The 11,072-nt window shown below is 47.2% G+C and overlaps 1 protein-coding gene across 2 annotated transcripts; it reads right to left on the minus strand.

Annotated features, from left to right (window-relative positions):
* Positions 1-534: 534 nt before the first annotated feature.
* On the minus strand, positions 535-3,758 carry RHEBL1 (RHEB like 1). 2 transcript variants are annotated; one of them, XM_014850130.3, is made up of 8 exons: positions 3,465-3,758; positions 2,797-2,868; positions 2,382-2,449; positions 2,025-2,107; positions 1,880-1,936; positions 1,629-1,676; positions 1,208-1,289; positions 535-1,049 (listed from the first exon to the last, which is right to left on the minus strand). In XM_014850130.3, exons 1-8 carry the CDS (start codon positions 3,514-3,516, stop codon positions 960-962), a joined length of 552 nt encoding a protein of 183 aa, XP_014705616.1. In that variant the 5' UTR covers positions 3,517-3,758; the 3' UTR covers positions 535-959. The 2 variants fall into 2 exon arrangements, with proteins under 2 accessions (XP_014705616.1, XP_014705614.1); XM_014850128.3 differs by lacking the exon at positions 3,465-3,758 and adding an exon at positions 3,273-3,379.
* Positions 3,759-11,072: the final 7,314 nt, after the last annotated feature.

Consider the following 11,072-nt stretch of genomic DNA (forward strand, 5'->3'; position numbering starts at 1 on the left):
AAAGACACTAGGGACCTGAGGGGGTGGGGGGATTGATACACACCAGGAGCATTATTTCTCACTCTACTCAACTCTCTTAGAAAGCCAAAATCTTCACAACACTTTAGTCCTTGCCTCTACCTTCCTTCCCAATTCTTACATCATTAGGAATGAGGGCTCCCCCTGCCTCCTCCCCAAATCCTACCCTCTCTCTGAGTTCCAGCAAATGCCAAGGCCCCAGGAGGGAAGCTAGGTCAGCATGTGGCAGCTGGCCACTAGAGGGTGGTGTTTCTGTAGTTAAGGGGATCTGGAGAGCCTATAAACCTGGATGGGAGTGGCAGCCAACTGGTACTTGAATAGGGAGAACCCAGTGGAAAAGAAAGGTGGGAAAGACAAGTAGTAAGTCTCAGGGTAATGGTCCTGAATGGGTGGGGAGTAAGGAAGAAGAACGAAGTAGGAACAAAGAATTAGCTCTGATTCTCCACCAAAGACCATAGTCATCACTCCTTGGAAAAGGAGATATTGGCCCTGAGCTCTCCCCAGATACACAGAAGTCAAGGACAAAAAGATTTCTCAGTTTATTTGCATATATACATGGTCACCCCAGGGAGCCAGCTCCACTTCAGGAGTCCCCAGCAACCTTCACCCAGTCAATACCCAAAACCAACATAGGAGACTGGGTCCCAAATAAGCAATTCCCAGGACTCATATCCCAACTCTGCAAGTTATAACAACTCATTTAGCAAAAACAGAGGACTAGAGGCCAGTGCCCATGAGACATCCTTGCCCCTTTGTAAACATTGACAACCAGGCCACTGGAGCCTGGGGAAAGTGTGCAAATATGAGGGTACCACACTGTGTGCCCAGAGGGCCAGGGACACAGCTGGCCACCGTACCAGTGAAGTCCTGAGGGCCTGCCCCCACTGGAGCCTGGCAAGTGCCAGGGGCAGAATCAAGGCAGCTACCCCACGCCCGAGGGTTCACATGAGCTGGCAGCGACGCTCTTGCCCGTAGGAATTCTCCACCCGGGCAATCTCCTGGATGACTTTGGTGAATATGCCTTGAGTCAGCTGCAAGGGATAGGGATTCAGGGCAAAAAGTTAGTTCACTGCCAATACCACCCAGCTCTAAGGCAAATACCCAACTCCCTCACCATCCCCACCACTAAGCAGTGCCATAAGAAAAACACTGCTACCCCCACCACCTTCCTAATCTTCAGGCCCAGCACCTGATTCTCTCGGGCAGATGACTCCATAAATGTCGCACCCCAGGACTCTGCCAGTTTCTTCCCTTCATCTGCCTGGACCTCCCTAGAAGCAAATTTGGGATGTGAAGATGGAGGATAGCAATGTCTCCATGATCTCTGCAAAATCTTTATAGGATCTAGACTTCCTGTGACCCATCTCACTTCCAAGGTTTGGGAGGAGGGGTGGGGGAGGAGAAAATATAGGAAAACAAAGGAGCCTACGACTGAGGCTTAAAATATGAAATTATAACTTTTGCAATAGAAAGGTTATATTGTCTTAACCTTCATGGTAGAAAGAGAAGCAATGAACTTGTTCAAATCAGTGGCAGGGCCAGGACTAGAGCCTGACTGATTCCTAGTCTGGCTCACTTTCCTTCACCTTGAGCTGCAGAGATTTCCATACCTGTATGGAGAGAGATCTGCCTTGTTCCCCACTAGCACCACTGGCAGCCTGTGAGGAAACAGCAGTTACTACACAATCCTCTCCCATTTCCCATGGACCCCAACCTCCTTCACATCAGGGCTGGAAAACTCCCCATCAGACTAGACAGGATCTATGTCTCAGCCTCCTCTCTAACTTGGACTCATACTCCCCTCTGCCCTCTCCCATCCCCTCATGTCCACACTATGTCTCTATCCCCTAGGGCCACTTACCGGGTTTTCCCATGGCCTTCATGTAGCTTTTGGTACAGACTCTCAATGACTTGGAAGCTTTAAATACAAGAAATAGAGCTATAACCTTATTCTGGAACAGCCCTCAGATCCTCCCAAGTCCCCACTCACAACCTTGGTCACTTACCTGTGCAAAGAAGTGACAGAATACACAAGCACATAACCATGGACCCCAATGATGAATGAATAGGGCAGAATGCTGTACTCATCCTGACAAGAAATAGAAACATCGGTACCAAGATCCACAACACTCAGATGGCAAAGGGTGGTGGGCTGCATCCTGGGGACCCTCCCTGGGGGCACTGCCTACTCCAGTCACTTCTATTCAACAAGTATTTATAGGGTAGCTCCAATGAGCTGCACACTACTAGCTGCTAAAATGCTTTTCTTTTAATACTACTTTATAGATAAGCCACAGAGGCTACCAGACTTCATCTCCCAGGACTGAACTGCCAAATTTAGATACCCTACCCCAAACTAGTACCTGCCCTGCTGTGTCCACCAGGTGTAGGTGAAACTCATCTTTGCCAAGAGTCACTATCTTGCTGTAGGCTGAAAAGAAAAGAAAACTTGACTGTGAGGTGCCTTGTAGGGCTAGCAATGTATGCCCCATACTTTCTTAACCCTGGGGGTGACAGAGATGGACCAGGTCCAGGCAGCTCTCCAGGAAACTGGAGAGACAATGTTAGGGTTCTGATTGTGTACATCTACACCATCCTGGACTCAGTATCTTGCAAAGTCCACACTCTACCTCCACTCATTGAACAGGATTGCTAGAGAAGACATTAGACTTAATGTCTAATTAAATCAGCTCCTTGGCACCAGGAAAATCCCAAATTATGGAGTTGGTCGGGCACCCAAACCCTCCCTGTCCCACCCTAGGGTAGAATTCTACTCACTATTCTCCACCGTAGGATCATAGCCTTCCAGGAACTCGCCCTCCACAAACTGATGTGCCAAAGATGTCTTCCCTGTGGGAAGCAGTGGTAGTTGTATCCAAATCAACCATCCGTATTCACATCCTCTGTCCTTTCGGGCTGTGGCCCAGGACTAAAGCGGACCCCAAATTAGCACCCTAGTCTGTGAGTGCCCCATGCAATGCTTTCCCTTGGCCTCCCTCACCCTCTTTTCGCGCTGGGTCTGTGCACCTTGGCCACCGGATGCATTCAGCAGCGCCGCAGGAAGACTTTCCCGCCGCCTTTCCCTATCCTACCCCTGGGAAGATCCGGAATTATCTAGCATCAAGTCGGCCCCGCACCGGGACACCCACACAGACCGCGCCCCCGTCATCAAATCCTGACCCCACCCCCACCCCCCAGAGTAACGCTGGGGACCACTCTGATGTTCCTGCAGCCAAACCCACATTAACCCTTACATGCTCCGGCTTCCTGCAGCTCTCCACAGACTACCACCACCCCAGCCTTTCCTCCTCCATCCTCCATCCTCGCTCTACACCCCCGTTCTAACGCTGCCTCCATTCCTCCCTGGGTCGCATTCCCGCGGGAGTGCGCCTCCTCTGGCCACAAAGCAGCGGTGCGTCTGTGCTCTCCCCGAGGCGGAGACTCACCTACAGAGCGGTATCCGAGGATGACCACCTTCCTGTAACGAACTAGCGGCATGGCAGGAGCCGGCCCCGAGGGGCTTGCAAAACTGCGGGCTGAGAGAACCCTAAGAAGAGGAGGTCAGAGTGTAGGCAGGCGCGCAAACCGGCACAGAAAAGTCTCTCACCCCTAAGCTGCCAGGGGCAAGCCAGAGGGAAACCAAAACAAGCGCCGCGCCCGGAGCTGGCCACGTGATCATAACACAGCAAGACTAACGCGAGGGAGCCGGCCGCCGGGGGAACTACAGTGCCGCGCCGCTCCGGGCTCCGCCCTCCAGGCCGCTCGCCATTGGTCAATTAGAAAGGATAAGGGCGGGGCTGCCAGCAGGAGGGAAGGGTGGGCCTCACGTGGAGCGGGAGAACCAGCAGTTGCGCATGCGTAGACTAGAGCCGGTTCATTCATAAAGAAACAGAAAGGAACCCGGGGTCCTAGAGGTGTTGGCGTATTTGCAATCTAGCAGAAGTGGCTGCGAAGAGTCTGGACGGAAAATACTGGTTCTGGCTGGGCTGGAATTTCTGACTCTAGGCCTCCGTTTTGCAACGTCTCTGGGGTCCTTGGATGGGGGGGGGGGGAAGGCCAAAGTTCCAATATATTCCCTGTGCATGCCCCAGCCTTCAGCCTCAGATCTTTTATTGTCAGATTTTCAGTCTTCCAGGATCCAACTTCGGAACTGCAATTCTTCTTCTTGGGAAAACTGTTAGAATTTGGGGCCAGATCGTCTGAGGTTTCATTGTCATCATCATCATAATCAACTCATTCGTTTATTCAAGAAATATTTATTAAGCATACACTACATATTGCAGGCGTTGCTCTAGCTTTGGGGATAGAACGATGAATGGGACAGACAAGGTCTCTGCACTCAAGAAACTTAAAACTTAGTGGGAAGAGACAAAACATATAAACAAGGAAATACTAGATAATATTAAATGCTATAAAAGACTGTGTGATAAGAAATAGCGATTTTAGGGGCTGGCCCTGTGGCCGAGTGGTTAAGTTCACGCGCTCTGCTGCAAGCGGCCCAGTGTTTCGTTGGTTCGAATCCTGGGCGTGGACATGGCACTGCTCATCAGACCACGCTGAGGTAGCGTCCCACATGCCACAACTAGAAGGACCCACAACAAAGAATATACAACTATGTACTGGGGGGCTTTGGGGAGGAAAAGGGAAAAAATAAAGTCTTTAAAAAAAAAAGAAAGAACGATTTTAGATTAGTGATACTTTCTGTCAAAGGAAGCCCCATTTAAACTAAGGTCTGAATGACAATAAGGAGCCAGCTAGCAGAAGATTCCGTTAGTGCTATGATGCTAAGATGGAAATAAATTTTGTTAAATTCCAGAAGAGAGAGAGAAAGAAGAAAAGTCCAGTTAGCCTAAAATAGATGAAGTCTGAGAAGATGGCAGGGGCCAGGCCATGTAAAGGAGTTTGGGCTAATTCTAAGTACCAAGAAAGCTGTTAGCAATGTTTAAGTTGGGGCATAATATGATCTGAACTATGTTTCCAACAGATCTCCCTGGCTGTGGAGAATGGATTGTGGTTGAGGGGACAGGAGCAAGACGGAAAGCGGGGAGATCAGCTGGAAGACTGTTACTTGTAGTCCAAGTGAGAGGTGAGGATGGCTTGACTAGAGCAGTAGAGATGAATGAAGTAGAGAATTCAGGATATGTTTTGTTTTTTTTTTCCTTTTTCTCCCAAAGCCCCCCGGTACATAGTTGTGTATTTTTTAGCTGTGGGTCCTTCTAGTTGTGGCGTGTGTGATGCCACCTCAGCATGGCTTGTTGAGTGGTGCCATGTCTGCGCCCAGGATTTGAACTGGCGAAACCCTGGGCCACCGAAGCAGAGTGCACAAACTTAACCACTCGGCCACAGGGCTGGCCCCCCTGGATATGTTTTGAGGCTGAGGTCAAGCTGACTTGCTGAAGGACTGGGTGTAGGAAGTGAGGGAGGGGAAAAGAGGAAAGAAAACGCCTAGATTTATAGAGTTCTACTTTGTGACAGATGCACATCATTGTTATCTCGTCGAAAATTCACACCAGCTCTAAGGTTGATAATTGGTATTGCTCATTCATTCGTCAACAAATATTTTTCAAACAACCATCATGTCCCAGGCACCCTTCTAAGTGCTGGGAACAGAGCAGCAAGCAACATAGAGAAGGTCTTTGCCCAGAAGGAGCAAATATTCTTTTGAGAGAAGACCAACAATCTGCAGGTAAATAATAAATAAGTTACAATAAAAAAGTAATAACTGCAATGGAGGGGAAAAAAGCACAAGATCTTAATGGGCTAGCATGTAACTTGGAGTGTGGTACTACTCTTTTTTTATATGATATCTTCGAAAACCTGAGGAGGTGACATTTGTGCCTGAGCCTTGAATGATGGGTAGCTCTCATCGTCCTTGTCTTACAGATATGGAAACAGACTTAGTCATACAGGTAGCGCACGGAAGTTGCACTGCAGGATAGAACAAAGAACTTGATTCAATTAAATTCAATCAAAATTTATTCATCTTCTACTATGTGCTAGGCACTCTTTCTATGTGTTGCACACTAGGGATATAAAGATAAATAAGAGATGCCTCGGGCATTGTTTAGTGAGCCAATCTATAAGACCTGTGCATCTCAGGACCAAGATATTTGTTTATTAAATATCCATCACCTTGGGGCTGGCCCCGTGGCCGAGTGGTTAAGTTCGCGTGCTCCGCTGCAGGCAGCCCAGTGTTTCGTTGGTTCGAATCCTGGGCGCGGACGTGGCACTGCTCATCAGGCCACGCTGAGGCAGCGTCCCACATGCCACAACTAGAAGGACCCACAACGAAGAATATACAACGCTGTACTGGGGGGCTTTGGGGAGAAAAAGGGGAAAAAAATTTTTAAAAATCTAAAAAAAAAAAAAAAAAAATCCATCACCTTAAAAAGTAATGGATAGGGGCTGGCCCTGTGGCATAGTGGCTAAGTTCAGTGCACTCCTCTTCAGCAGCCCGGGTTTGCCGTTTTGGATGCTGGACAAGGACCTATACCACTCATCAGCCATATCTAGGTGGCGACCCACATACAAAATAGAGGAAGACTGGCACAAACGTTAGCTCAGGGCTAATCTTCCTCAAGCAAAAAAAGAGGAAGATTGGCAATGAATGTTAGCTCAGGGCTAATCTTCCTCACCACCACCACCAAAAACAAAAGATAATAAGAGATGCCTTTTAGGCTGTTTGTCTTTCCAGATTAACTCTCCACTTTTTTCCACTTAGATTTGTGTCCAGGAGGCAGACCTTGCCCTCTGGATCCCAGTGGGGTTCAGCCAAAGGGAAGCATTCACAGAAGACCAGATGGAGGGAGGAGCATGTCTGTGTCCCCACTGAAGGTCACCACACCTCTCAAGGCATTCCTTCCCATACACACAGCTCTCTTGTCCTGTTTTCAGTAGTTCTCTCTCCTCACCCTTCAGGCCTATGGTGGTAACAGCCCCTCTGATACTTACCTTGGGGTACTGCTCTACCCCTTGTCGTTTCCCTATACCCTGCCCACACCTTCATAAATAGTCTCTTTAGTAAATTACCCTCAGATTATCTTGTTTTCTATCAGGAAGATAACAAAAGGGCTAAGACAAAAGGCTTTCTCAGGGCCAGGCCTGGTGACCTGGTGGTTAAGTTCAGCATACTCTGCTTCAGTTGCCTAAGTTCAGTTCCCATGTGTGGACCTACACTGCTCTGTTAATGGTCATGCTGTGCTGGTGGCCCACATACTAAAAAATAGAGGAAGATTGGCAGGGATGTTAGCTCAGGGTGAATCTTCCTCAGCAAAAAAAAAGGCTTTCTCCTCTTGCGGTTTCTTTCTTTTTATACAGGAAGAGACCTCACAGCATATTTTCACCTATATCTCCTTGAGCAAGACTGTATCACATGGCCATCTCTAGCTGCAAGGGAGCCTAGATATTAGCATTTTCTTTTCTACATTCTATAGTAAAGGAAGGCAAAAGAGAAGATGGGTGGTTAAGTTCCTGCACTCCTCTTTGGCCCAAGGTTTGTGGGTTCAGATCCCAGGCACAGACCTACATATTGCTCATCCAGCCATGCTCTGGTGGTGTCCCACATACAAAATAGAGGAAGATTGGCAACAGATGTTTGCTCAGGGCCAATCTTCCTCACCAAAAACAAAAAGAAGAAGAAGAAGAATTAGAAGAATTTGACCTTTATTCAGCACCCCAGAGTTCTCAAAATATACCACTAGTAATATGTAAGATGATTTAGGTAATACACAAACTTAAAAAAAGTTTTTGTTATGTAATCTTTAATGGGTGGTAGGAAAAGCAATAGCCAAAATGCCAAAACTATGACTTCACAAATATTCTTGCTTAGAAGAGGCTAAAGTTGGTACTCAGAAAAGCCAGTAGAATTAGAGAAAAATGTTGAAAAATTATATGGATGGAAAGGGACTACAGACCTAGTCATGAAAACAGTACAAAGTTTGGGATGCACTGTAATAAGCTGTTTCCTCGGTGGGGGTATTGAGAGGAAGGTAGTACCCTGAGGAGAGCCATGCTTTGTAAGGATCACACTGGGGGCCCCATGGCAGATGGTGTATAGGGAGAGGTTGGGGCTGGAAGCAGGAAGCCCTATTAGGAAGCCAGTACCCAGGAGAGTAGTGACAGAGAGGGTGGTGAGGACTCATACACAGGGCACTACAGATACAGGTGATGACCTGGTTAAAGGGGATGGAGTAAAGGAAGATGGCAATTCCATTTATCCAATTAGAGGACATGAGAAGAACAGGAATTTTTTTTTTAAAGATTTTATTTTTTTCCTTTTTCTCCCCAAAGCCCCCAGTACATAGTTGTATATTCTTTGTTGTGGGTCCTTCTAGTTGTGGCATGTGGGATGCTGCCTCAGCATGGGCTGATGAGCAGTGCCATGTCCGCGCCCAGGATTCGAATGGGCAAAACCCTGGGCTGTTGAAGTGGAACACGTAACTACCTGGCCACCGGGCAGGCCCCCTACACCTACTCTTGACTTCTGCTAGCTTGGAGTGTGATAAGCACCAACCCATTTCAGGAAAATGGGAAGTACTTAGCTCTTCTCAGGGGACCTTGCTCAATCGAGGGACCACAACCAGCAACTTACAAAATAATTGAATCATAACCTGTTAGAGCTGGAGGACCCTGATGATCATCTGGTAGAGCTGTTGCCAAACTCGAGCATACATCAGAGTCACCTGGAGGGTCTGTTAATGCAAAGATTGATGGGCCCTACACCGCAGTTTTTGATTGAATAGGTCTGGGTAGGACCCAAGAATGCATTCTGAAGAAGTTTCCAGGAGATACTGAGGTTGCAGGTCTGGGGAACCACTTTGAGAACTACTGACGTAGCACAATTTTTCCCTACCACAGGCTGGGAAATTGCAGCCCAGAGAAGTGAAGTGCATCACAGCAGCAAAACACAGTGAAAAGAACATGGACTTTGCAGTCAACCAGACCTGGTTTCAAATCCTTGCTTATATACTGTGTGATCTCAGGCACGTTGCTTAACCACTCTGAGCCTCAGAATAACAAGGTCATGGATGTTTGTCATTCTTTCTGGCTGCCTGCAGAAAGATCGAGTTCAGGTTAGACAGCGGCAGTGGTGTCAGCACTGGCTTCCAGCAGCCAATGTCAAAGCATTGGTCTGCAAATTGCAGTGTCTAGTGTTTAGTGGCAGTTGCCACAGTGCCCCCACTGGCTCAGTTCTGTGATTTGAGGCGTTGTTTCTGGCTGCATAGCCTCGGAACCCAGGTCCCCAGCTCTCCTAGTAAGCTGCTTAAATCCTTCTGGAATCAAATACTCATTTTTGCACAAGTGTTGTGAGAAGTAAATGAGATAATGTATATGATATCCTTATCACTCTATTAAAAAAGAGTTGGTACTCCCATTAAATTGAAGCCATCATAATAATTATTAGTTTGAAGGTGAATTCACAAGTTTGGCCAGAGAGGTTATGCCCAGAGGAAGGCAAATGGTCTGGCCCCCTCCATGGTTACTGAGAAAGATGATCCTAAGAGGAGCACACAGTCTAGCCGACTTGGGAACTGGACTTGCTCAGGACACGTCGAAATGCTTATGTGCTAGGGAAGCCTCGCAATAATTCATGAGAGCCTGATCTGGGTCCCACATGCCAATGTATCCCATTGCTTTCCCTTTCCAGCACCAAGGATGCCTGCATCCTCTACCTAGGGTACTCACTTGCCTTGTATTGAGGTACCAGATTGTTGCCTGATGAGTAGCAAATTAGTATAAAAGGAGAGGACTATCTCTGTGGGGTATTTCAGCCAGATCAAACAGAGGTCTGAAGAACCATCCCTGCCCCACCCGTGACCATATTTGGCATATCCCTTCCGAAGACCATTCTGGGCACACAGTAACAATTCTGATTGACCAAGTTGCCCGTTTGCTACCTTCCTTTTGGATTAATGATTGATACTGGCTGATCAACTACTCTTTCTCTTTCATTTTAGATATGTCAATATCGGTAGATAAAGTTGAGAGAATTCTTTTTCTCCTCTACTTACTCCTCACTCCTTCCTTCCTCCAATCAACCACCAAGTCCTATCAATCCCACAAATATAAATATTTCCTGAAACTGTCCTTTCTTCCAGTCTCCTTTGCCACCTCTTTATCTCAGCCAACATCATCTCTCATCTGCACTCTGCATTGTCCTTTTTGCTTGCTCTTCTCCCTGGACCTGCTCCACTCAGCAACTAGAGTGATCTTTTTAAAACCCAAATTTGATCAGGCCACTCCTCCAAGCTGAAAGCTAATTAAATTAATTTAATCTATTAAAATCACTACTTGTTCCTCTAGAAAAACGTCAGAAATCCTTAGCCTAGTACAATGCCTATTTGCACTTGCAGGGGCTTAATAAATATTTGTTGGAGGGAGTCAAGTCTCTGGTCCCTGGGAGGAACTGCCTTGACCCTTTGTGTGTTAATTTGCCTTGTTTAAATCTCAGAGCACCTCCTTATTTCCATGCTCTTGGTAGCAGTTCATTGTAGCCTCTGGCATCTCTTACAAAGTGATTTCCTCAAGGTCACACAGCTGGTGCATAAGCACCAAATAGAATATACAGCCCTATTGTTCTGAACTGTAGAACCCCAGTTAAGTGGGAAGCAATCACATTTTAAAAGTGACAACCACTAGTAGGATGCTTGATCCTCCTGCAACACTCCCACCAAGTTTCCAGGCCTTGGTATGGAGTCTCTCAAAGATAAAGGAAATCCGCCTCCTCTCCCGACCAAAGAAGCCCTTTCACGTTTGCACAATTCTAACAATTATTGAAAATCAGACATTTCAAAAAATAATCCATCCTAGTCAGTTTATCAAAGGATAGAGAGAATGAGGGAAAGGAGGCTGTGTGTGAGAGAGACCCACACCCTCCTTCCTGTGGTTATCCTAAGGTGCTCTGGGTCAGCTGCCTCGGAGAGGGAAGAAGGTGGGTGACTTTGCCTCCAGCTTTGTTCAGGGGGCGATTCACGAAATCTAGTCTCAAACATTCTACGAGATACTGTAGACTAGCCAGGGACTAGAACAAGGAAGGGATGTGTGTGGAGGAAACG

This window comes from Equus asinus, chromosome 22, assembly GCF_041296235.1.
Source record: "Equus asinus isolate D_3611 breed Donkey chromosome 22, EquAss-T2T_v2, whole genome shotgun sequence".
NCBI lineage: Eukaryota > Metazoa > Chordata > Mammalia > Perissodactyla > Equidae > Equus > Equus asinus.